The sequence below is a fragment of the Patella vulgata genome, chromosome 1, assembly GCF_932274485.2.
Source record: "Patella vulgata chromosome 1, xgPatVulg1.2, whole genome shotgun sequence".
Taxonomy (NCBI): Eukaryota; Metazoa; Mollusca; class Gastropoda; family Patellidae; genus Patella; species Patella vulgata.
The window spans coordinates 92,294,137-92,322,051 of NC_065879.2; the positions used below are offsets into that span (position 1 = coordinate 92,294,137).

Sequence of the window (27,915 nt, forward strand, 5' to 3'; positions counted from 1 at the left end):
CACAGAATAAGCCAGGACATCAGGCCTGAAAATAACGGTTTTAGATGTACCTGACAAAATGTCAAGCACTAATAAAATAGTACCTGACATTTTCAACTTAGTGCTGGACATGTATTAATAATATTAATAAAAAAAGAAAAATCAGTCCCGGACAAATGACAGGCACCAGAGCCTTTGTGTCTGACTAAGGTTGAATCTGTACCTGATGTTGTCTGTGACAGGTGCCATATGTCCCAGCTTAGTTCTATGGTTAACCTGTCTCTGAACCGCTGTTGTTCTACGATTAAACCGCTGTTGTTCTACAATTAAACCGCTGTTGTTCTACGGTTAAACCGCTGTTGTTCTACGATTAAATCGCTGTTGTTCTACGGTTAAACCGCTGCTGTTCTACGGTTAAACCGCTGTTGTTCTACGGTTAAACCGCTGTTGTTCTACGGTTAAACCGCTGTTGTTCTACGGTTAAACCGCTGTTGTTCTACGGTTAAACCGCTGTTGTTCTACAGTTAAACTGCTGTTGTTTTACAGTTAAACTGTCTCTGTTCTAATTGAAGCCAACTTAAAGAGTTAAACAAAAAGTTAGATTTTATATTCATTTTAATTATTTTTAAATTCATGTAAATCATGTCATGTCTGATATTATAGTTTTGGTAATAATAATAATAATAATAAATATGTATAGCGCTGAGGGCTCCAGCTAACAGCTGCTCTGTGACGCTCTTCACAATTAAAATACATAATGTAAAACAAATAGTTCTAAAACATTAAAAAGTCAACATGTTCATAGTTTAAAAGAGGGGGCATTAGTTACATAGCTAGTGGATGACCTACAAATGGTTACACTACTGATGCCTTCCGTCTTACTCCAGCCAAAGTAGTGGACCGTCCTAAGACCATCCTTTGAGCAAAGTTTTGTTTCTGGCCTATAACTCCCTTAATTTCCAATTACACTGACCCCAAACTGTATTGTACATAGCTTAACATATAATAAACCAATTCCCATTGAAATAAAGATGAAACCTTACCCTATAATTATAGGATTTGATTAAACCCAACTGCTATACAAAATTTATGTTCATTTTAAAATGGCCGCCAAACCAGAATCACGTGTGTCATTTGTAACATAATTACTTATTTCCATGCAAATTGTGATGATAAAATCTAAAATCTCCAGCCATTAACTTACAATTTGGAAAACGTGCCTTTTCTTATACTGGTCCTTTTCTATGGAATAGACTACCACAATCAACTCAAAACATTCTTATTTCAAAACCGTGATCTGTAAATAATCAGTGAATATAAAAACCAACAGCGCCTTAGAAACTGTTTTCTTCAGTATTAACGCGCTTTATAAATGATGATATTATTATTATTATTATTATTATTATAATAACTGGTCAATATTAACACGCTTTATAAATGATGATATTATTATTATTATTATATGTGTTGAAAATATTGCAATTGAACCTAATTTTACTTGCACCAAGCCTTGAATAGTGTATCAATGGCACTTATATATAAGAATTATCAGGGCTGTAAATTGCAGCTAGCGGATGACCCAGTGCTGCAAGGGTTGATAGTAGTATAACTGGGAAACCGGGAGGCGGTAGCCCAACGCCCCCTGGCCCATGTAATTCCACAGTTCGAGCTACCCCTATTAGTGCTGGCACAATTTATTTTCACTTTCTCACAATTTGCGTATACAATATATTTATATATTCACCTGTAGTATACAGGTATATTTATCTTCACCTGTTGTATACAGGTGTGCTTATATATTCACCTGTAGTATACAGTATGTTTATATATTCACCTGTAGTATACAGGTAGGCCTATGTTTATATATTCACCTGAAGTATACAGGTGTGTTTATATATTCACCTGTAGTATACAGTATGTATTCACCTGTGTGTTCATATTTAACATGGTAAATGGTTTACAATGATGGATGCTGTTTCGCAGTAGATTCCAGACAAGTGTTGTTGTGTGTGTGTGTGTGGGGGGGGTCTCAGGAATATGTTTTTAATTTGATAACCATTGTAAATTACAGAGAGAGAGAGAAATGAGGTTTAACGTCCACTCGACACAAACTAGGTCATTTCGGGACTAACACAGGGTTCAATTTTATTTCAATAATTCACTTGTGCGTGGGGTCTTTAGCAGTGGGAAGAAACCGGAGGACCTGGAGAAAACCCACGAGGTTGGACAGGCGACCCTACTCCTTGTCACGTACAACCGAGGAATCGAAACCCCGCCAGTTGACTCAATGACAGGCCATATGATACAGCGCGCATGTGCTAACCATTCGGCCATCCAACCCCCCTTGTAAATTACAACATATGTTTCATTTATAAAGGGGGCCATGGTGGCTAAGTGGGTAAGACGCTGGCTCGCTAGCCTGGAGGTCGGGTGTTCGATCCCTGCATTGGCCGAGAAAGTTCATCCAGATTTTCCGGCGTGGTTTCCCCTTGTCAGTGATGCAGGACGGAGGGCCTGACAAGGACAGCTGTCTAGTCCTTCGGAGAGAGAGAGAAATGGGGTTTAAAGTCCACTTGACAGTCTAGTCCTTCGGATGAGATGGAAAACCGAGGTCCCGTGTATACATTGGAATGCATGTAAAAGATCCCTTGGCAGTTGGAATTCGACATAAGAGTAGGCGATAGTGCCTCGTAGCACACTGTATGGCGTATGCCCGTCTTCATTAGCCCAGTATAGGAACAGAACAGTAGGACGTTAAACTCCATTTCATTTCATTTCATTTATAAAGGTTGACTATGAGTTCTCATGTGGCTCTGTAGATCACGACGCTCAACAAATGATTTACCGCAAACATCACATTTATATGGTTTCCTCTTTTATATGAATTCTCCTACTATGTGCTTTTAGAGTGCCAGGTCTTGAAAATGATATACCACAAACATCACATCTAAAGGGTTTCTCCCTAGTATGAGTTATCATGTGTTCCTTTAAATTGCAACTTCTAAAAAACGATTTATTACAAATACCACATTCGTAAGGTTTTTCGTCAGTATGGTATCTCATGTGTTTTTTTAAATAGCTAACTCTAGTGAATAATTTGCTACAAACTCCACACTCAAAAGGTTTCTCCCCACTATGGGCCCTCTTGTGGCCATTTAGGCTGCCACTTCTAGAAAATGATTCACTACAAACATCACATTTATAAGGTTTTTCACCGGTGTGAATTCTTACGTGTCTCTGTAGATCAACAGTCTGTGCAAATGATTTACTACAAACATCACATTTATAAGGTTTTACACCTGTATGGGTTCTGATGTGTCTTTGTAAAGTACAATGAATAGTAAATGATTTACTGCAAAAATCACACTGATATGGCTTTTCACCTGTATGAATTCTAATGTGTGATTGTAGAGTACTACTATGGGTAAATGATTTACTACAAACATCACATTTATAGCGTTTTGCTAAAGCATGACTGTCGACTGATTGTAGGCCTTGATCAATACCATGACTGTCAGCTGGTTGTAGGCCTACATCAATACCCTGACTGTCAGCTGATTGTAGGCCTACATCAATACCCTGACAGTCAGCTGATTGTAGGTCTATATCACTACCATTATCAGCTTTCAACTTTTCTTCATCATGTATTTTACAATGTGTCTCTAAATCAGTATCTGATTTAAATTCTTCATCACATAAATTACACTGATAAACTGTTTCAATATCTTCAGTTTTCTCTTCTTTAACATGACAATATTCATCTACATCATCAGTTTTTGCTTCTTTAACATGACAATATTCATCAACATCATCAGTTTTCTCTTCTTTAACATGTATTGTATTGTGTTTTTTTAAATCATCTAGTTGTTGAAAAATCTCATCACATACAACACATTGATGAAATGTTTTAACATCATTAGTTTCCTGTAATATATAAGAGTTATAACATCATTAGTTTCGTGTAATATATAAAAGTTACAACATCATTAGTATCCTGTAATATATAAAAGTTATAACATCATTAGTTTACTGTAATATATAACAGTTACAACATCATTAGTTTCTTGTAATATATAAAAGTTTTAACATCATTAGTTTCTTGTATTACCCAGTACATAGTATGCTAGTTGAAATAACATCATTACTGGTAATTTCTTGTAATATATGTATATAAAATCTACATCAGTTTGCAGTAGTTCTAAATTTACAAATTCTAAAAAAATTGGCGTCTACAGGTGATATGACCTGATTTGGCATCTACATATGATATGGCCTTATTTGGTGTCTAAGGGGATATGACCATATTTGGCGTCTACAGGTGATATGACCTTATTTGCAAAAAACAAAAAAATCTTTCTTTACTGTCTCCCTGTCAGATTTACAGCTTATTTAAAGTTTATTTTCTTTTACTACTCATCTCTAATCATCTACAATGTAATATCTTTGCTGGAAGTAGACTACTTCATCTACTACTCATCTCTAATCATCTACAAAGTAATATCTTTGCTGGAAGTAGACTACTTCATCTACTACTCATCTCTAATCATCTACAATGTAATATCTTTGCTGGAAGTAGACTACTTCATCTAGATTTTTTGGAAGTGACATTTAGAAAGTTTTATCAAAATCAGTGTGTAAAAAAAAAAAGTTCTGTGCAATTTCTAAAAAATGAAAGATATGACAACCACATTTCAATTTTTGATCCCTCAGCAGTTGGAATTCGATATAAGAGTAGGCGATAGTGCCGCTGCCCTGGCAAATTGCTTAGGAAATGAAATGAAATGGGGTTTAACATCCTACTGTTCTGCTCCAACTAGGCTAATGAAAACGGGCATACGCCATACAGTGTGCTATGAGAGAAATTTTGCCTACTCTTATATCAAATTCCAACTGCCAAGGGATCTTTTACGGGCATTCCAATGTATACACGGGACCTCGGTTTTTCGTCCCATCCGAACGACTAGACAGCTGTCCTTGTCAGCCCCTCTGTCCTGCATCACTGACAAGGGGGAACCACACCGGAAAATCGGGATGAACTTTCTCAGCCAATGCAGGGATCGAACACCCGACCTGTTAATACATATGATATTACATTTCTTAGCACTGAATCTCATTCGCCAGGTATTGGCCCGGTTTTCGCCAGGTGTTGGCCCATGGTTTATCTTATTCATTGTCACCAATATACATTACTTTACGAGAGAGAGAGAGAAATGGGGTTTAACGTCCACTCGACGCAAACTAGGTCGTTTCAGGACTGACATATGGTTCAATTTTATTTCAATAATTCGCTTGTGCGTAGGGGTCTTTAGCAGTAGGAGGAAACCGGAGGATGGACAGGCAACCCTACTCCTTGTCAGGTACAACCGGGACTCGAAACCACGTCAGTTTTCTCAATTTACGAGAGAGAGAGAGAGAAATGGGGTTTAACATCCACTCGGTGCAAACTAGATCATTTCTGGACTGACATATGGTTCAATTTTATTTCAATAATTTGCATCTGCAAAGGGGTCTTTAGCGGTAGGAGGAAACTGGAGGATGGACAGGCGACCCTACTCCTTGTCAAGTACAACTGGGAAATCAAAACCACGTCAGTTGACTCAATGACAGACCTTATGATACAGCACGCACGCAGAAACCATTCGGTTATTCAACCCCCATATTGTACAAGTGTACAGGTATGAAGAATTTCAGTATGTTTTTAGCTTTTATTTTGATACATGTACAAGAGTAGGCTGTAGTGCCGCTGCCTGGGCCAAATTTCTCTCATAGCCTGTCTTCATTAGCCCAGTTGGAGCAGAACAGTGGAACAGTTTCCTATTATTCCACAGCAGTTGTATATGAAGAACAGTGATGGATCGATAATTGGTTTCATCATCGGTAATTGGCTGATAAGTGCCTAATCTGTAAAAATCGACCGAAACTCTGCCATTTTGTCGATACTGGCGTCACTGATATCTGTTCTAAAGAACTCAGTAAATACTGTTAAAATATCATTCGAGTTGTGAACAAATTATTATTTTACTTGACATTCGGTACCTTTATTTTAGTTGCTGTGTACGTGGCTATTTAGACAAAATACAAGACTCGATTACAGGCTGTAAATAGGAAAGAATAAACAGTGCAAAATCCTTGGGTAACTGTTTACTGATCGAGTCTGAATGCTGCTGCCTGGGTAACTGCCTGTTTACTGATCAAATCTGTACGCCTATGAGCACAAATGAAATGGGAGTTTAACGTCTTACTGTTCTGCTCCGAACTGGACTTATGAAAACGGGCATATGCCATACAGTGTGAATTACATGTCATTTCAGTCCCGCATCATTTCGGACTAAAAAAAATATGGCCTCGACATTTCGGACTCGGGTATGTGCATTTCGGACTCGGGTATGTGACGTTTCGGACTCGGGTAGGTGACGTTTCGGACTCAGGTAGTTGACGTTTCGGACTCGGAAATAAGTTGAACAGAGAGGTTGAAGACAACTGTCAAATCAATCTATAATAAACCAAAAGTGATTTTCTAAAAAAATAATATGCAGGTAAAATTTACCACTCGCAATCATCAAGTACAACTCGTGGATCACGCACCGCATACATGTAGATCTCTCAAGGAACTGCGAAATATTCAATGTTGAATTTTTGTGAAAAGAATGTTTTATTTCTTTGTATATCTGTAATATGTATATAAATTAAGTACATGTAGCTGATGAATTTATTAGAAGTAGGCCAGTTCAAAACACGATAGAAAATATTAACATGAAACACGTGGTTATTAAAAGACTCTACCAAACGATAAAACATAGTTGCACTTACGGTTCTTTATCATCGTTTCCCGTCAAATAAATTTATTTTTTTAAAAAAAGAATAATATGCTGTAGAATTTATTTCAAAATGACCTACACAAAAAACAAATGTAAATATTTACTCGACATGCACTGTTTTTACAAACCTTTAGATTTTTTTAACTATAGTCTGTAAGCTACACTTTGACATGCATATCTTGACTAGCTAGACATAGATAGCAGTACCAATCAATAAATTAGTGCGTACAAAGAAAACTCTTTTTGGAAAATATTAGAAATGGCAAAGATCAAAGTGGGATAATTAAAGCTGATTAAACGATAATCCCTATGTTATTGTAGTACGCTCAAAGAAACCTTACAGTCCTTTAGTGGACAAGGAAAAATGTGAGCTGTCAATCAGCAATAATGGCGGCCGTGTGTAGATTTGATTATTCCGACTCACGTAAAAGACATTTACATTGTAGGCTTTCACAATTATAAAAACATTAGCAGTTTACTAAATATACACAAATATTCAACAATATTTTATTGTCAAGTTCAATACTCGCCGATTAAACAAAACAAAATAGAACAAGCTGTGTAAAATCAGTGTTATCTTTTTATTTAGCGGTCTCAAGAATTGCCGATCAATTAAATAAAACAACTATCGGACTCACATAAAACGAAAACGAAAACAGCTATTACAAATATATCACACAAATTTTCAACAGTCTTTTAATCATTCATCTGAGTCTGAAACGTCACCAGACCGAGTTCGAAAAGTCGTCAAGTAAGCCTGAACTGTCGTCAAACTGAGTCCGAAAGGTCGTCTGTATTGAGGCCGAAATGACGCAGGACCGAAATGTCGTGCTATGCGGGAAATTTTGCACTGACAGCGGCACTGCGGCCTACTCTTATAAAAATACTGTCTGTTTGTCAAAACAGTAGGACGTTAAACCCCATTTCATTTCATTCTGTTTGTTTCTCATATTTTATTCTGGCCATTATATAGGTCAACATAGTTGTCGAGTTTTGATCTAGGTTTCGGTAAATGTGATTTTGGATAAACATGTTTTACTGGACAGCTATTGTTTGTCAGTGAGTTTTATTGTCGTTCAATAATGGCTCATTGAATAAACTACGACATTCATGTGGAATTTACCGACTACTCAAGTCTTTCAACTCGTGGGTATTATTTGGTCCGCATAAAATTCAGTAGGAAACTAGGAAACTTGCTTGAGTGAAGGAACGTTACTAATGAACAATACCTCTAGACCACAGGCACTTGAAGGGATTAAAATAAAATTTCTTACTACTGCTTAACTATAGTATATAATATATAGTCAAGCAGTAGTAAGAAATTTTATTTTAATCCCTTCAAGTGCCTGTGCTCTAGACGCCTTGTAGTAGATTACACTTTTAAGGGGAGATTTCGTACAAAAACATCTTACCATGCTGAATATTTACTTCTAGGTCACTGATTCACGCTGAAACAACATCTGGACAGTGTAATCTAAATTCACTTCCGGGGTATCATATTTTATGGTTGTATATTATTATAGACGCGGATCAACCCAACACGAATAATTCATCGTTCACATTCAAACTAAAAGTTCTGTATATTTTGTTGTTTAAAAATGTTGAAATCATCAGCAATAATAGAAACTGTGTAGATTCCTATAGAATTTTGTGTGAGTTCCGGACACCTGTTACCACTGTTTGTCGTGTATTTTGTACACGATGAGCAGTCCATTTGCTGATTACACTATTTTGCTTTAATACACTATTTTGCCTATAACGTTTTTAGGACTTCGAATTCTGTCTTATGGTTTGGATTGTTCGTACTTGGTTTTATTTTATTTCATTTTGTAAATCTATTCACAATACTTCAGCTCTGGAATAATTATAGTTTTGTATTGGATCCATTATGAAATGGGGTTTAACGACCTACGGTTCCACTCCCGACCGGGATAATGAAGACGGGCATATGCCATACAGTGTGCTATGGGTGAAATTTTGCCCAGGCAGCGGCACTATGGCCTACTCTTATATCGAATTCCAACTGCCAAGGGATCTTTTGCGTTCACACGAATGTATACACAGGTGTTCGCCCTATCCGAACGACAATACACCTGTCCTGCACCACTGACAAGGGGGAAACCACGCCGAAAAATCCCAGTGAACTTTCGCGGCCAATGCAGGGATCGAACACGCGACCTCCAGACTAGAGAGCCAACATCGTACTCACTGAGCCACCATGGCTCCGATCAGTGTCCGATTTCGGGCAGTACAGTAACACCATAGTTGTAATCTGATAATTTTAGGCATAGCTTCGGTCATCATTACTAAAGTTGTTACGATAAAAAATATTGTCTCGATCATCCATTTTTGGATTTAATTATCAATGAGCGTTGTGCAGCAGATCGTAACTAACGTACGAAAATTAAATGGTAGCTGGCTTTTTTTTTCGCACGTATACTGTGAATGGCCATTTTGCTCAGTAATCCCAGCCAGAATTTGACTATTTTTTTAAAATTGCGTTAAAGTTTTAAATTTTTGTTTAGAACTGAAATAAATTAACTTTTAGTCAATCCCCACACTAAAAACATTAACAGAATTGATTGTGTATATCTGAAATAGACACGACCGAAGCACAAAATAGTGCCAATATGCCGACGTCAAATCTAGAGTTGTAGATGATGTTATTTATGTGAAAAATCATTGGAAGAAGCGATAAGACGTTCTGTACGGATTATACAGTCCTAAAGGCTGCAAGAAGACTATTGTTTACAATGTAACATTGTGTCTTGTAATGTTGATAATGATCATAATGATGGTGTTTACATTTGTTTGTTGACGTGACCTCATGACCTGTGACGTTTAGATAACGTCATATGGATATCACGGCTATTCCCTGTGTCAGAGTCACTGCTGGCACATAAGATGGTATTGAGAGTTGTTTGAGGTCTTTTGATGATAATAAATGTTTAATTAATAGTTTAGATAATATTTCAGGCCTAAAGAAAGACCTGCAATAGGCAGATTTAACTCTTGCATAATGTATGTTTAATTAATGTCTAATTAATAATTTAGATAACATTTCAGGCTTAAAGAAAGACCTGCAATAGACAGATTTAGCTCTTGCATATAATGTATGTTTAAAGTTGCATAATGTTTGTATAAGTTTGACTGGATAACGTTTATCGAACGTAGATTGTAATAGATCATTCAATTGTGTTGCTTTAAAGGGCTGGCTTGACAGCTCCAGAAAATAAAAAAATAGCCTTATTCTAAGTACTAGATGTGTTACACACTGATCCGCAGTGAATATTTGCTAGGCCGCTACAATCACTGATAAGGATGACATCGATGCGGCTTAATGAGCCAGAAATATTAACTTTTTTCCTGCGACAATTTAAATTCTAAAACATTTGACGTATTTATAGGTAAAAATTATTTCCTATTTAGTGTAAATGGGTATTAAAATGACTAAAATGCAGCATTCTCTCCAAGGCAGTAACGTCTTATGTAAACAATGCATGCGCCATTCAGCCAATAATTGACGCCGCGTGCTGTGACAGCACGTGTTAAGGCAGTCATCTTTGACAGAGATATATCATTAGACTCGTAATTCTCTGTAAAACAGATTGGATGTGTTAGTGTCTTACCTGTTGTGTAAATTATCCATTAAATCCTATTTTACTTGTCCAGAGGGTTCAAAAATATTTTTAAATCCAAGTCACATTTGAAAAGCTTTACGTCAGGCTTTTCAAATCATTTAGTTGAATTTTTCCAATTTTTTAAATTAGGTGTGTTAAGATCAAATTTGTATCATCAATTAATTGGAATATTGTAAAAATAGTACAATTTGTTGACCAGAATAAGAGAGAGAGAGAGAGAAATGGGGTTTAACGTCCACTCGACACAAACTGGGTCATTTTGGGACTAACATATGGTTTAATTTTATTTCAATAATTCGCTTGCGCGTAGGGGTCTTTAGCAGTGGGAGGAAACCAGAGGACCTTGAGAAAACCCACGAGGTTGGACGGGCGACCCTACTCCTTGTCACATACAACCGGGGATTCGAAACCACGCCAGTTGACTCAATGGTAGGCTTTATGATACAGCACGCACATGCTAACCATTCGGCCACCCAACCCCCCTGACCAGAATAAAGATTGGGACATATTATTCAGTTACAACAAGAGTGGTATTCAGCCTTCAATGTGTATGCCAATTATCTAGATTTACTGTGCTATAGAACGGCGGTATTACCTAGTTCAGACAATTATCTAGATTTACTATGCTATAGAACGGCGGTATTATCTAGTTCAGACAAAATCTAATTCGAAGTTCACATTTTTTAGATTTCGTGCTTGACGCGTCTGGACTGGACAATCAGTAGGTTGGATCTTTATACATACATTATGCAAGATTTTTTGAGGTGCCAAACAATTTTTTACCCCATATATTCCCGCGGGAAAGGAATTAACAGTTAGTTTAGTTCGGATATCGTAATTTACCCCGAAACGAGTCGGTTGGTGACCTGGTGGATTGCCCGTCAATCCGCCCACTGAGGGCCGGGCTTCACACTCCCAAATGGGGGCAGCACGCCCCCGCTTTCTGAAAATCCTGGATCCGCCCCTGAGGGATCCCTTAAATTCATTGAGGGGGATAGGATGGTCGAATGGTTAGTGCATGCGGGCTGTTTTATAAAGTCTGTCATTGAGTCAACTGGTGTGGTTTCCATTTCACACATGAAAGTGACAAGGAGAAGGGTCGCCTGTCCAACCTCGTGGGTTTTCTCCGGGTCCTCTGGTTTCCTCCCACTGCTAAAGACCCCTACGTCCAACTGCTTAGAACTAGGGGGCCCCATTTCTCTCTCACTTTAAATTCATTGAAGAATAAATCTGCAGATTTTCCTGGTGGATGATATATAATTATTATCCATATCCAGTGACAAGATGACATCCTAGTCGGGTTCTGGGCGTGAAGTCATATACCTAGTTCTAAGCAGTTAGTCTAGAGAGAGAGAAATAGGGTTTAACGTCCACTCGACACAAACAAGGTCATTTCGGGACTAACATATGGTTTAATTTTATTTCCATAATTCGCTTGTGCGTAGGGGTCTTTAGCAGTGGGAGGAAACCGGAGGACCCGGAGAAAACCCACGAGATTGGACAGGCGACCCTACTTGTCACGTACAACCGGGGATTCGAAATAACGCCAGTTGACTCAATGATAGACTTAATGATACAGCGCGCATGTGCTAACCATTCGGCCATTAAACGCCCAGTTAGTGTAGATCTGGATTAGAAAATGAAATGAAATGGGGTTTAACGTCCTACTGTTTTGCTCCGAACAGGGCTAATGAAGACAGGTATACGCCATACAGTGTGCTATGAGGGAAATTTTGCCCGGACAGCGGCACTACGGCCTACTCTTATATCGAATTCCAACTGTCAAGGGATCTTTTACATACACGCCAATGTGTACATGGGACATTGGTTTTTCATTCCATCCAAACGACTAGACAGCTGTTCTTGTCAGCCCCTCCGTCCTGCATCACTGACAAGGGGGAATCACGCTGGAAAATCTGGATGAACTTTCTCGGCCAGTGCATGAATCGAACACCCGACCCCCAGTCTAGCGAGCCAGCGTCTTACCCACTTAGGCACTGTGATCCCCTGATCTTGATTAGTAATCTAAATGAAGTTGATACAGATCATATTTCTGAATAGTGTAGAATTTTTTTATTCAGGAATATTCTCGGAGAATTGATTCAACGTGTTTTTCTAACCATTACGCCACTTGCCTGTTATTCAATCTGGGTCAGGTGACACCGGTTTGCGATTCTTGTTGTCAAGCGAGCTGGTTGAGTTCAGGCCCGATGACCCCGGTTCGCGATTCTTGTTGTCAAGCGAGCTGATTGAGTGAAAAACGGAGCACAACGGAAATATTGGCCAATTAACAAGACAGCTACCTGTCAACTAGAAATAATATTTAGGGTTATTGAAACATTTCTGATATCAAATTCCCGCTGCCAACCAACCCAACATGGAATCAATGCCCCTTGGGGTCCCCCCTAGTAATTTCGACAATCATCTAAAAAAAAAGGCCACCTTATTTAACAATTTTGATGGAAATGGGTCTTCATTACTATATTTTTTTATAAAATATAGATTTGTTTTTTTGTCACACGGGGGGTTGGATGGCTGAATGGTTAGCGTGCGCGCGCTGTATCATAAAGTCTGTCATTGAGTCGACTGGCGTGGTTTCGAATCCACGGTTGTACGTGGCAAGGAGTAGGGTCGCCTGTCCAACCTCGTGGGTTTTCTCCGGGTCCTCCAGTTTCCTCCCACTGCTAAAGACCCCTACGCGCAAGCGAATTATGTAAATAAAATTAAACCGTATATGTTAGTCCCGAAATGACCTAGTTTGTGTCGAGTGGACGTTAAACCCCATTTCTCTCTCTCTCTTTTGTCACAAGAGCGCATTTGCTTCTCTTGCCCTTGCCATGATCTGTCACTGTCCGTAGACTTTTCTGTTTTATAGTCCAAACATTCAAATGTTTTGTTTTGGTGACCTTGGTGTACACGGGACCTCGTTTATAGTTACACGTTAGTGAATATATGCAGGGCCGTAACTAGCTCAGAGCAACGATGGGGGCGGGAAGAGGTCTCAGGAGTGCTTTAAAATTGACAGACAATGTATATCTATTTTTCTTATGGTTGACATTTTTTCACAGGGGGTGGGGGGGGTGCTTTTTGCAGTGGGGTGCTTCGCCCCTCCTAGTTACGGGCCTGTGTATATATGGAACCTTGGATATACGTGCACGTCAATGTGTATATGGGACCTTGGTTATATGTGTATGTCAATGTATATATGAGACCTTGGTTATATGTGCACATCAATGTGTATATACGTACTAACTGATTGACAAGACACTCCGCCAGCGGCACTGAGAAGGGAAAACTGCTGAAATATTGTGAGGAATTTTCTCAGCCAACAACAGGATTGAAACCGGGACTTGTTTAACAACCCATCGACTTACTGACTGAACCACGTTGTTCAACAGTTAAAGTGTCGCTGTTGTTCTACAGTTAAACTGCTGTTGTTCTACGGTTAAACTGCTGTTGTTCTACAGTTAAACTGCTGTTGTTCAATAGTTAAACTGCTGTTGTTCTACGGTTAAACTGTTGTTGTTCAATGGTTAAACTGCTGTTGTTCTACAGTTAAACTGCTGTTGTTCTACAGTTAAACTGCTGTTGTTCTACAGTTAAACTGCTGTTGTTCAATAGTTAAACTGCTGTTGTTCTACGGTTAAACTGTTGTTGTTCAATGGTTAAACTGCTGTTGTTCTACGGTTAAACTGCTGTTGTTCTACGGTTAAACTGCTGTTGTTCTATGGTTAAATTGTCACTGTTGTTCTAATTAAAGCCAACACCAAAAAAAAAATTTAAAATTCATGGTTTATTGTTATACATTTCGTTTAAAGTAGCTAAGTGTCTAACTCAATATCATCCAAATTCTTCGACATTGAAAACACGAATTATTTGTCAATTTAAATCAACATTGATATTGTCCATAATAACACTCACTCAGTGACTACAAGTGAATATTATGAGCAATACCACGTAAAAAGTCCAACACTTGGTGAATGTTGAACTTATAATGTCCAGTACACGCTCTGTTCGGTCTCTATACTTCGTGTGTTGAACAGGCTGTTCTCCGGTTATTATCAGCTCCATAGTAACTTCTTGTAGAGCTTGGTGTTTCTTCAGGGCATCTAGAAACTTCCATATGTTGACATGGCAACAACTAACTGGAACCTGAAATCATCTGTGCCACCCTTCTATATTGTTGTTCATTCTTGGAAGCTGGACCATAGTTCAATTATATACATATTCCTACGGTTACAACTATCAGGTCTCCAAATGTCGGTATCATTATGAAGTCAAGATTGGATTCATTGTCTGTTTGGTAACGTTGATGAGGTCCCGACGTTTGCAATTTACGGTATATCTCAGTTTCAGGAAAAGCTCTCTGGATAGACTTTTTTTTTAGTAATCTTAAAGTCATTAATGGCAGACAACAGACGAAAATCTGACTTTAAAACTAGCAACTGGGAATACACCCGGAAATTGGTATCCCCAGTCTTGTTTTTAAGTAGAGCACCAACACATGGAACTATGTGGTTGTCGATAGGAGCATGTATGGTGTAAATCTGGTAAAATATTTCAGGTGCAACTTTAGCGGTTTCATCAGCCAACCGATGATCGGTTGAGGTCGGGACCCTCAGGTTTGTCACTGTTGAAATTGAATATAGTAAAATTCCACCTGGATTGTTTGTACCACTGCCAGACAGAAGGAAAGATTCCCCATTAAAATTTTCTTTGTATTGGTCCGGTATTTTCATGGCCTGTTGAGTTGGTGGTAGAGGTACCAGCTTTCCTGGTAGTAGTCTTGAAACATCTTATAGTACGTTTGAGGTGTCTAATAGGTGGAAGCCGGGAAATGGTTCCTTCTGGTAGTTTTGAGACTGCAGCAGTGACAATTGGTTCTGCAATCTCTTGAGTTCCAGTGGATTGACTCTTTACGGTATTTTTCACCCCAAGAATCATTTGACGTACTGGGTCACCAGCATGAGTTTGTTCACTTTTTCTGACTGGCTGACCTCTCCTCTCTGGATCTTTACTGCGGTTTTGCATTTACCATGTCTGCGTTTCTCGCATTCCCAGACAACAGCACCATTAGCAAGGACTTTTGCAAATTTACTGTTCATTTTATTATAAACATTGTGCTCAATTTTCAATTATGCTTATTTATGTGATTAACTTTGAAATAAAATTAACAGCTATGTTATAATGTTTTGATAATGATTAATGTATAGATACATTATAGTGTGCATTCATCAAGTAATAAACTATATTAAAAACAAATAAAATCACTGGCAATAAGATTAACAGTTATGTTTTTATAACGATTACATATAATGGTGATGAAAAACGTCGAGGGTTTCTTAATATCTAAAGAGTTCCTGTGACTGTTCAGGTGTAACTGTTAAACTAGGTGTGGCACTGATTGGTGCACTTATAAAAAACATCGACTGGACTGCACTGACATACTTGTGGAGACTTCAAAGGACATAGCTGTAGGACCTCCGAAACCAGTTTTAGACAATTCTGATGATAAAGTTTTGATAATTTGTTTGTTTTCATCAGGGCTATGTGACTATGTCAACTGTTCTCCATAATGAGGTACAGATACTTTCTTTGAAAGTAATAAAATGGGTGTGGGAACTTGATTTTCAGGTTATTGCAAATGCTTTGAGTTTGGACTAATACTGTATTTTTCAGTCATGGCCGAGGCGTCTAATTTGCATATTCTGTATTATGCAATACCACTGTGATGTTCTCCTAGTGTTTTTCGGCACCCTTGACCCTGAAATTATGAGCGTAGATACTGGTTTCATGGAGTTAAGTCAAAAAGTTTCAGATTTAGGGGGAAATATAAGTTTTTCACTAATGGCGGCTGTTAATTTGCATATTGTGAATTATGTAATAAAGTGATTATATTCTAAATGTGTTTATTTGCGTCCCAGGTCACGAAACATGGGTTTAGACACAATTTCCACCAAATTTGAACATTTAATAGCCAAGTTATAGCATTATGTCAATTTTTGAAATATGAAATTATGCTAATTAGCATACTACGCAATTTAACCCATTTCCACCAAAAATATTTTGGAACATTTTTGGGATGTTGTTTAGGGGACTATACTGATATGCATCCCAGTGAAATTAATTCTGTTGCAATTTGTTTTGGGTCTAACCCCAGATTGACTGGACTACTGATATTATATTTTTTGGTACGGAGGGAGGCTTATATTACATAACTAACAGATAACTCTGCACTGCACGGGTGAAAAGTAGTATAACTCTGAAACTGGAAGTCCAACGCCACCTATTACTCCCATGTCCGAGTCTCAGGACAGCCCTAATGTATCCGCTAACCCTGGACAGACAAACGACAGTTACAAATATTAGTATATCTTATGTAATAAAGAGAGAGAGAGAGAGAGAAATGAGGTTTAACAACCACTCAACACAGACTAGGTCATTTCGGGATTACTCCTTGTCACATACAACCGGGGAATCGAAACCCCGCCAGTTGACCCAATGACAGACCGTATGATACAGCGCGCGCGCGTGCGTGCTAACCATTCGGCCATCCATTTATTCACCTGTAATATACAGGTATGTTTATTTATTCACCTGTAGTATACAGGTATGTTTATTTATTCACCTGTAATATACAGGTATGTTTATATATTCACCTGTAGTATACATTATGTTTATTTATGTTACATAATATGTTACATTTATAAAGGTCGATTATGTGTTCTCATGTGGCGCTGTTGATTATAACTGTAGTATACATTACCGGTATGTTTATTTATGTTACATAATATGTTACATTTATAAAGGTTGATTATGTGTTCTCATGTGGTGCTGTTGATTATAACTGTAGTATACATTACCGGTATGTTTATTTATGTTACATAATATGTTACATTTATAAAGGTCGATTATGTGTTCTCATGTGGCGCTGTTGATTATAACTGTAGTATACATTATGTTTATTTATGTTACATAATATGTTACATTTATAAAGGTCGATTATGTGTTCTCATGTGGCGCTGTTGATTATAACTCATGGAAAATGATTTACTACAAATATGACATTTAAATGGCCTCTCTCCTGTGTGTTTTCTTCTGTGTTTTACAAGTTCAGATGAGGAAGTAAAAGATTTATCACAAACATCACACTTAAAAGGTTTTTCACCATTATGATGTCTCATTTTATGTGTTTGTAAGTTTCCAAACTGTGTGAATGATTTACTACAAACATCACATTTATAAGATTTTTTCCCAGAATGTGTTCTCAGGTGAAGCTTTACAGCATTGCTGTGAGTAAATGATTTACTACAAACATCACATTTATAACGTTTGACTCCTGTATGAATTGTCATGTGGCTTTGCAGATGATGTTTTGTAATAAATGATTTACTACAAACATCACATTTATATGTTCTGTCTTCAGTGTGAATTCTAACATGGCTCTGTAGAAAACCACGTTCAGCAAACGATTTACCACAAACATCACATTTATAAGGTTTCTTACTTGTATGAATTCTCTTTTTGTGTGCATGAAGACCAGTTCTAGTAAATGATTTACTACAAACATCACATTTAAAAGGTTTCTCTACAGCATGAATTATCATGTGTTCCTTTAGATTGCAACTTCTTGAAAATGATTTACCACAAACATCACATATATAAGGCTTTTCTGCAGTATGAATTATCGTATGTTGCTTTAGATAGTTACTTCTTGAAAATGATTTACCACAAACATCACATATATATGGTTTCTCACATTTATGAATTCTCTTGTGTTCGTGAAGACCAGTTCTAGTAAATGATTTACTACAAACATCACATTTATAAGGTTTCTCTACAGCATGAATTATCATGTGTTCCTTTAAATTGCAACTTCTTAAAAATGATTTACTACAAACATAACATTTATAAGGTTTTACTGCATTATGAATGATCATATGTTGCTTTAGATAGTGACTTCTAGAAAATGATTTACCACAAACATCACATATATATGGTTTCTCACCAGTATGAATTCTCCTATGTCTTTGTAGATCAACATTCTGTGTAAATGATTTACTACAAACATCACATATATAAGGCTTTTCGCCAGTATGTATTTTCATGTGTGTCCGTAGATTACAATTCTGGGTGAATGAACGACTACAAACATCACATTTATAACGTTTTCCGACAGCATGATTGTCAGCTGATTGTAGGCCTACATCAATACCATGACTGTCAGCTGATTGTAGGCCTACATCAATACCATGACTGTCAGCTGATTGTAGGCCTACATCAATACCATGACTGTCAGCTGATTGTAGGCCTACATCAATACCCTGACAGTCAGCTGATTGTAGGTCTACATCACTATCATTATCAGCTTTCAACTCTTCTTCCACATGTATTTCACAATGTTTCTCTAAATCAGTATCCGATTTAAATTCTTCATCACATAAATTACACTGATGAACTGTTTCAATATCTTCAGTTTTCTCTTCTTTAACATGACAATATTCATCTATATCATCACTTTTCTCATCTTTAACACGAACATGACAATATTCATCTACATCATCAGTTGTCTCTTCTTTAACATGTATTTTATTGTGTTGTTCTAAATCATCAATTTGTTGAAAAATCTCATCACATACAACACACTGATGGAATGTGATAACATCATTAGTTTCCTGTAATATATAAAATTTACAGCATCTTCAGTTTCCAGGAATATTATTGAAATATATTGAAATAAAATTGAACAATGTTAGTCCCGTGGATGTGTCAAGTGGATGTTAAATCTCATTTCTCATGAGTTTTAAAATTTTTTCATATCAAAAAAGATGGGTAAGAGATTATATTCATCACCTTTTCTTACTTGCACAAATAATTAGAATTAATTTCTTTGGTATAAATTTAATTTTACCGAATCTGATTACATTACGGCGTAGTGATACATGTATGTCATTTTTTGACAGGAAGTTACATGATGCAAAGTCCGATATATTGACCCAGTGTTTTGTTTAATGTTATGGGGACTATTGTCATTGTTTATGGTAACTGAGAACTTTTCTCCAACAATATTACTGGATCCAAAAAGTTGTTCCTTTTTTTAATAAAAAAGTAGTTCCTTTCTAATTAAGCAATCAGTAGTATATGAAGGTTATCACACAAGCAATATCTACTGTAGAATGTAGTATTGGGTGATAAATAACATTTCAAGGCTCTACTATGACTATGAGAAAGAGAGAGAGAAAGAGCGAGAGAGAGAAATGGGGGTTTAACGTGGACACAACTAGGTCATTTTGGAACTGACACAATTCGCTAGCACGTATGTGTTTTTAGGAGTGGGAGGAAACTCACAAGGTTCGACAGACCACCCTACTCCTTGTCACATACAGGGAATGACAGACATTATGATACAGCAAGCACATGCTAACAATTCGCCTAACCATTCGCCCCCCCTCCCCTGGGGGATGAGGTTGAAAGTGCACTACTGCCAAATTCACTCGAAACTAAACTTACCATTATGTTATTACCAAAGTTGATTTGGTAGCTTGTCTGATTCAGCTGTATATTGTTCCTGGTTCTGGATTCAGTTTGCTCCGACTGACAGTATCTTACCAAAGTTGCTATGGTAGCGGTAGCGTGTCTGATAAAGCTGTATGTTGTTCCTGTGAGTAGATTCAACTGGTTTCCTGAATATAAAAACAACAAAATTGAAAGAGAGAGAAATGGGGTTTAACATCCACTCGACACAAACTAGGTCATTTCGGGACTAACATATGTTTTAAAAAAAAAAAAATTATTTCAATAATTTGCTTGCGCGTAGTGGTCTTTAGCAGTGGGAGGAAATCGGAGAAAACCCACAAGGTTGGACAGGCGATCCTACTCCTTGTCACGTACAACCGGGGATTCGAAACCACGCCAGTTGACTCAATGACAGGCCGTATGATACAGCACGCGCGTGCTAACCATTCGGCCATCCCCCCCTCCCCCAAATTGAAAGTATTAAATCATTTGACTCAAATGTTGTTTTATGTGGATATATTTCCATTGTAGGAAACAAAATGGTTTACTTCTTAAAGTAGCTAAATCTCTAACTTAATATCATCCGAATTCTTCCACATTGAAGACACAAATTATTTGTCAATTTAAATCAACATTAATATTGGGAAAATATGGACTTCTGATATCCAATATTAAAGATAAAACAAATATTAAAGACAGACACGAATCGCGTACCATAATGTGTTTCAGCGCCATTTGTAACAAGGGACTCGATGAATGAGGCTAGACATATTCCACAAGTCATGTCAAATGGTGACACCATATTCTTATCTGGAGAGTGGAGAGCATGCGCAAGCAGATAACTCGGAATTCTCCAAACACAAGAAAGAGATGAGTGCGTTTTGACATCGCCTCGTTGACATCGCTGTGTCCAGACCTTTCAGCGTGTTATCTTGCTTGGAATTTAAAGAAAATGACACATGCTTTCTGATTTATTGTTGGTGCAACATAATTGACCATGTTTATGCTTCCAGTTAGTCAAAATGACGGCATGCGGTGCTCAGTTGCAATAGCCTTCTATAGGGAAATTCACAAAGGCTGTGGTCTATTGGTGCTGGTCAGTTCATCCCACAACCGTTTCACCCCGGGCTGTTTCATCCCAACCTATTTTTTTATCGGGCTGTTTCATCCAGGGCTGTTTCATCCCCCTTGTTATTATAATAGCAATCAATTAACTGAGTTGTACTTATCATTTAATAAACTGTTAAACACTTACTTATTGTTAAATAAACACAATAATGTATGGAATAAATAAGTTATACTCGTCGATTTTTATTGATTACCGATCACGACCGAGATTAGTTCACCGCTGTATATTCGTATTGTTTATTAATTGGCATTATGATTTTAGATTTTAGGTCAGTTCACCGATGTTTTTGTAGTAAAGTATATTTGTATTGTTAGTTAATTGCCGTTATGATTTTAGATTAGTTCACCGATATTTTTGTAATAAAGTATACTCGTATTGTTTGTTAGTTTATGATGTCTAACATCATTTTACTTCTTTATAAAATGGTATTTTATAATTACATATTGACAGCTTAATCACTCGTCAAAATACATCACCCAATAATCAACTAAATTGTGCAGAGTCCCTTTTAGATTGATATTATTTCGAAACCATAATTAATCTTAAAACTGATCGTTGATTTAAATTCATTACATGAAATGGAACTACACAACTCCAAATGTAAGAATTCCGAATAAGAATCAATTTAGAATACCAAAATGCAAATCGTAACACATTGTGGTCTAAACTATGTGATCAATTATAAAATAAATCGTAAATCAATGGAACCTGTTGTAAGGTGGACACTTCATGAGGTGCCATGTAATCTGAACATCTGAAGATAACACATGTCGAAATAGTGGCTATGTGCAATTTTATTCTTTGATCTGTTCTATCAGGGCAATCCTGTTATAGTGAAACCAAGATGCATGAAAATGACTATACAGTGCATTACAGTTGAATGTTTTACGTATGAGCATTGCTCGATTGTAAGCGATGTAATTTTAGTGAAATTAGTGTCGAGAATTGGCGTAGGTTAGGAAAATAAGCTAAAGCGTATGCAAAGGAAGAAGTTGGACACTATTCATGTTAAAATTGCATCGGCATATTCTATAAATAAAATATTCGGAAAATAAGCTAAAGGAAGCTAAAGGATGAAGTTGGACACTATTCATCATGTTAAAATTGCATTGACATATTGTTATTGGTATTAATGTATAAATAAAATATTAAAAATTCATGTTTTTTAAATTTGTGGATGAAGCGACCCAATATAAGTTGGATGAAAGGACACGTGTAAATTTGGGATGAAACAGCCCGAGATGAACCGGTATTGGGATGAAACGACCTGCTCCCATTCACGGAAAAATCAAAACGAGACTGCAGATATGCATAAATGACAATTCGTTTTTTGGGGGTATATTTTTCCTTTGTAAAAATATTTAGAATGACTTTTAAAATTCCGCAGGGCCAAAAATATTCTAATAGGCTCAATACCACTCTTGTTGTAACTGAATAATATGTCCCAATCTTTATTCTGGTCAACAAATTGTACTATTTTAGAATATTTCAATTAATTGATGATACAAATTTCATCTTAACACACCTTATTTAAAAATTTTGAAAAATTCAACATAATGGTTTGAAACGTCTAACGTAAACCTTTTCAAATGAAACTTGGATTTAAAAATATTTTCGAACCCTCTGGACAAGTAAAATAGGATGTAATGGATAATTTACACAACAGGTAGGACACTTAAACATCTACTGTCTGTTCCAAGAGATACTCTGACTCTCAAATTCCTTGCCATTTCTTCAGTTTTTAATTTCAACGGCCAAAAATTGGTGACATACCTGAAATTGTCACCCCGTTGCTCGCTTTGTCGAGCCCTAACGCCTAAAAATTCGATAAGATCCACTCTCCTCTTGAAAATTTCACATATTTCGACATTGTTTCTTTCTCAAAACATCAACATTACGAGTGCGTCTGCGTAATGGGAGACTTGCATTTCGCGTATAGGGTAGACAGGTATCTCCTAATCGGGTACATTCGGTTAGAAATATATAGTGAAGGAAAATTCGCCCGTTTCTTTTGCGGCAGTAATACTTAGGTTTCAGGCTGTGGATCATGTTTTTTGGTCGGATTAATAATATGTTCTGTTTTAACCCGCTTATTTTGCAGAAACGGCGCATTAAGCCACTCGGTTTTAGGGAGTAAGGTCTAGAGATTTGACATTTTTATAAACACTTTATTAGTTTTGCAAGGTTCTGATCAGCTGTATATAAATATTCAAAATATATTTGTCCAGATTATTTCCCTTTGGCCTTGCAGTTTTTAGCCTATATATAAACTAAATAATAATTATCCGATTGACACAGAATCAACGGCATGGTATACATGTTGGCACTATCTATAATAATAATTAATACAAAATATTATCTTATCGCAAATTAGCTGATATATATCTGGATAATCCTCGTAAATATGCAGAGCAAGGCGGGAATCGATTTTCGTACTCCGTTTTCCCACAAATGTTATTTAACTTTTTTATTTTATAATATTTGTATTCTAAACATTTATCTAGGGTTGAAATATAACATCAACCAAATATCCATGAATCATTTTGAATTTTTGTTATTTCTGAGAAATAGGCAGTTTTGTGGGAGTCACTTTTCAAAAGAATAAAATATTGTTCTATTTTAATGACATTTGCTAGATTTGATACTGCAGCTGTAAATTAATGTAACATTCTTGTCATTAGAAATTTTAAAACTTTTAAAATTCCACATATCGAAAAGCACAAACCACTGCGAACATATGAATATATCAAAAGATAGTTTGTAACTTTATGCAATTGTCCAAAGTACCTTTTTACGTTGTTTACCCACAGACATCTACAGTGATTTTGAAAAAAAACAAAACATATTTTCAACCCTTAAAGCAAACATGTTTTTTATTTTAAAGAGTGTTATTCAGTGCCATTAAATAATGATGTTTACTAATTTCGTTTAAGTAATATTGTATAGATATACGACCAAGCATTGGTCATTTTGTAAGGGTTCCACACGTTAACATGCTATCATAAATGGCAATTTCGCCTAAATAGTTAACACGTGTAACATGCTCATGGGAATATGTTAAGTGACGTCCGTTAAAGGATTACGAGCACCGGTGAAACCCGTCATGACTGCCCAAATAGTTAACACGTGTAACATGCTCATGGGAATATGTTAAGTGACGTCCGTTAAAGGATTACGAGCACCGGTGAAACCCGTCATGACTGCATGGCAGTTAAAGTTTTTCATAATTTTCTGAGCTCTTTCTAAACCCCCTTTTTGCAACATAAATACCGTTATTTTAATATTCCTCACAGTTCACTGCTGGATCTTAGATATTCATAGAATAGTTATTTGACAACAGTTCAGATTTATTTCAGATATTCAGCTAGAAAAGACAAAAAAAGCGAATCTTCGAAAATATAACCCCTTGAATAATCGATTATTGTTATCTACAGTTTATTATTTAAAGATGAAAATTACGCGAGATGTCAAGGAATTAACCAAACTATTATGTAGTTATTTCGAGAAACAGAATTATTTACTCCTCGCAGTGTTTCATTTGAATAGATCTAATCCCACTTAACACTGCTGTAATGGAAGCAAATTTCTGTTCCAAATTATGACTGGTCAATAGTCTGATTAACAACCAATAGCTAACTGCGTAACAATTTCATTAGGCTTTAAACAGGGCTCCAAATTGGACCAAATATCTTTACATAACGTTACGTCATGACTCAAGAAATATACGCTCAATTAACCAGTACATAGCCAAAATTGCAGAAAAACTTATTGCGTGACAAACGAGGCTGTCAAAACGGATACAATATAAACAATACTGTTTGGGGACGAATAATACTTTCACCGTTTTTAATATCTTAAATCACTGTCAAAAGTTTCAGGGAAGACCCCAGATTAAACGAAGCGCTGTGATGTTGCTCTACTTGGGATAGATTTGATTGAACGGGAAGAATAGACACACTCCCGCAAAAGCTCAAGTATCAGAAGTCAATCCAGCAATGGCCAGAAAGGGATTTCTCGAGACAGGATTATGTGTTCTGCGTTGCATAACCTTGATTGAAGATATGGAATGAAATGATGTAATTGATGTTTAATGGCACGCCAGCATCAACCGGGCGCAATCTGGTTAATAATAAAACACAGATCCTATTTAGTTTCGTTTTTATAGTTCAAAATTTCGTTTTACTTGTCTTTACTACACTTGGATCTGGAAGAGTTGTTATTTAACTCGTGTTCTGAATGGTGTCGGGGATAAGCCAATGAAACGGTCTGTTACGGCGAGCTTTAGGTGTGTTTTTCACGGAACTGTGGGTAATCCACTAGTAACATCAATGCTGATTGGTTAATCAAATGTCTGACGTCATAGGGTCATAAGTCGGTCTTTTCACCCCTGACGTGACTTGTCAGACCTTCATGTAGTGTAGGCCATCGAAAGTATAAAAAATGAAACGAAATATAGATCTGTATTTTAATCAGATTGAACCGGGCGATAATACGCCAGACATAATTATTATATAAATATCGTTTTACTTTTGTTGTAGGCTTCACGAGAAATTAGGTTACATATACATTTAGTCTAATCATCGCTCCAGCCTAAATTCAACTTTAAATTGTCTAAAGGCAAAGTCGTAAGCAAGGCAATAACTTATATTAACTATGCAATCCGCGATTACTTTAGCATATTATGGACCACATGCAGTTCAGGATAAATGAATATATGAATATCAAAACGCTACAGCCCTCGGGGCCAATTAAATATTCAACTCAGTTGGACAAACTGCGGTGGTCTTGGATTCCGTAAAAGTTATATTCTACTGGGCCGAAACAACTTCCTTGACATCCAAGTAGACAGAAACGACTCGAGCCAAACCAACGCCCCCTCCTTCTTCGACTCTTCCGGATAACTAGGTCAAACATGGCTGATGTTCAACAGCGGGATGTAAACAAACTATGATTTTCCATGAGAGAGAAGTTATGTAGCTTGATCTGAATTTGGTTTCCTCGTGTAAGAAAGTAATGGGATGGCAATTCCAGGTATGTCACTAAGTTTTAGTCGTCTAAATTAAAAATTGAAGAAATGGCATGCAATTTTCGTGTCGTAGTGTCACCTGGAACAGACAGTAGTACTTAGATAGAGATATTATTTATTTTCTGGAGCTTTCAAGCCAGCAAGAGTGTTATTGTCCCTTTAACGATATTTTTCCTATTAAAACAACTTTTTGCGGTAGTATTCTCCTTTAACTCAACTCCTATGTGGATACATGAATCACCCATTCCAAAAAAAGGGCGTGTCACTGTTGCATTGTGGGAGATCGGTGAGCAAACTTCTCGTAAGCCGCCATTAGCTTGCATTGGATTATCTGACCAAATTTCGAAAAACGCCGATTTTACGTTAATTGTAGTGATGGGGGATATTTCATATGATGTGATAGAGACACAGATGGTTGATGCACGCAAAGAATACCTCAGAAAGCACATTTTGAAGTATACAGATCGCAAAAAGGTAAAATTAAAACGTCAAAACAAACAGCTGTCAAAACTTAACCATACAACATGAGTAATAATAGTAATTAATTTTAAAATATATAAATGAATAATACTGAACGTAATAAACATGTTTTTTATTAAGCATTCTTAATGTACCCTGTGCTATTTATTTCTATGCAACACTGTACACTCACAGTTTGAGTATTGACCTGCTAAAAGTGACAGCGATCAGCTGATTGATAGGAAGGTTAAATTTTGACAGCTGTTTGTTTTGGAGTTTTCATTTTACCTTTTTGCGATCTGTATACTTCAGAATGTGCTTTCTGGGGTATTCTTTACGTGCATCAACCATCTGTGTCTCTATCACATGATATGAAATATCCCCCATCAATAAAATTAACGTAAAATCGGCGTTTTTTGAAATTTGGTCAGATAATCCAATGCAAGCTATTATGGCAGCTTACGAGAAGTTTGCTCACCGATCTCCCACAATGCAACAGTGACACGCCCTTTTTTTGGAATGGGTGATTCATGTATAGGCCTACTTTTTACACAAACATAACAAAACGGATCAGGATAATATGTGCGAAAAGGAATATAATTCCGTAAAACATTTGATGAACGAAACGACAACGCATAATACATCAGCAATTTGGATATTGTGGAGTGTACAATGATTTCATATCGTCAACTATACCTATATATTTCAGACGTTTTGACAATGTGCGCGTTGTATCGTGTCCATTATTTTATATCCGGTTCCGGTACAGCAAAACCATGGTTGTATATTGATTTAAGATGAGAATCTATTGAACATGAATGACTCACAATTCGTATTAGCGCGGTTTTTTTATGATTCGTTTTAACAATTACAAAATAGTCAGCATATTTCGACGATGCGTAGTACGGCGTAGTGCCGCTGTTGGGGCAAAATTTCGGTCATAAAACACTGCATTGTGTATTCGACCAAATGTCGCTGTCCGGACAAAGTTTCTGCACAGCATATTGCATGCCCGGATTCATTGGCTAGGTGGTGTCTCCGCCTGGGTTAGAAATATTTCAAAAGACACGTGATCTCTAGCGTCATTTTGGCGTACATATTTAAAGCAACAGGAGGTCACTTTGATGAATCACAGAAACTGAGATTTAACACAACAGCATATGACATAACAAATGGCTCAGTAAGACGTTGGCATGGTAACCTGGAGGTCCTGCATTTTATCCCCTTGTTGGCCGAGAAAATGTATGGGGATTTTCCGGCGCGGTTCCCCCTTGCCAATAAGTGTAGGACGAAAACCCTGGCAAGGAACAACTTATTATAGTCATTCGGATGGGATGAAAAAGTTAG

At 36.9% G+C, this 27,915-nt stretch overlaps 2 protein-coding genes across 5 annotated transcripts; both read right to left on the reverse strand.

The window, feature by feature from the left end:
- Positions 1–576: 576 nt before the first annotated feature.
- Positions 577–8,256, reverse strand: LOC130012182 (zinc finger protein 239-like). Its single transcript, XM_056099599.1, has 2 exons — positions 8,210–8,256; positions 577–3,903 (listed from the first exon to the last, which is right to left on the reverse strand). The coding sequence occupies exons 1-2, from the start codon at positions 8,210–8,212 to the stop codon at positions 2,839–2,841; spliced, it is 1,068 nt and encodes a 355-aa protein (XP_055955574.1). The 5' UTR covers positions 8,213–8,256; the 3' UTR covers positions 577–2,838.
- Positions 8,257–17,385: 9,129 nt separating this feature from the next.
- LOC126817163 (zinc finger protein 234) lies at positions 17,386–27,325 on the reverse strand. Of its 4 annotated transcripts, none has more exons than XM_050544024.1 (3): positions 27,265–27,325; positions 19,949–20,121; positions 17,386–19,113 (listed from the first exon to the last, which is right to left on the reverse strand). In XM_050544024.1, exons 2-3 carry the CDS (start codon positions 19,949–19,951, stop codon positions 17,428–17,430), a joined length of 1,689 nt encoding a protein of 562 aa, XP_050399981.1. In that variant the 5' UTR covers positions 19,952–20,121; positions 27,265–27,325; the 3' UTR covers positions 17,386–17,427. The 4 variants fall into 4 exon arrangements, with proteins under 4 accessions (XP_050399981.1, XP_050399975.1, XP_050399982.1 ...); XM_050544018.1 differs by lacking the exon at positions 27,265–27,325 and adding an exon at positions 26,297–26,459; XM_050544025.1 differs by lacking the exon at positions 27,265–27,325 and adding an exon at positions 26,189–26,290.
- Between the last annotated feature and the right edge of the window lie 590 nt (positions 27,326–27,915).

What these genes read in the sequence shown, in the direction of transcription:
- LOC126817163 (XM_050544018.1), bottom strand. Translation starts at nt 26,432, where the DNA reads ATGCAAGCTAATGGCGGCTTACGAGAAGTTTGCTCACCGATCTCCCAC. An exon ending in GGAGAATACTACCGCAAAAA is followed by an intron (nt 20,122 to 26,296) that starts GTTGTTTTAATA and finishes TTTTATATTCAG; the next exon opens with GAAACCAGTTGAATCTACTC. An exon ending in ACTTTGGTAATAACATAATG is followed by an intron (nt 19,114 to 19,948) that starts GTAAGTTTAGTT and finishes TATATATTACAG; the next exon opens with GAAACTAATGATGTTATCAC.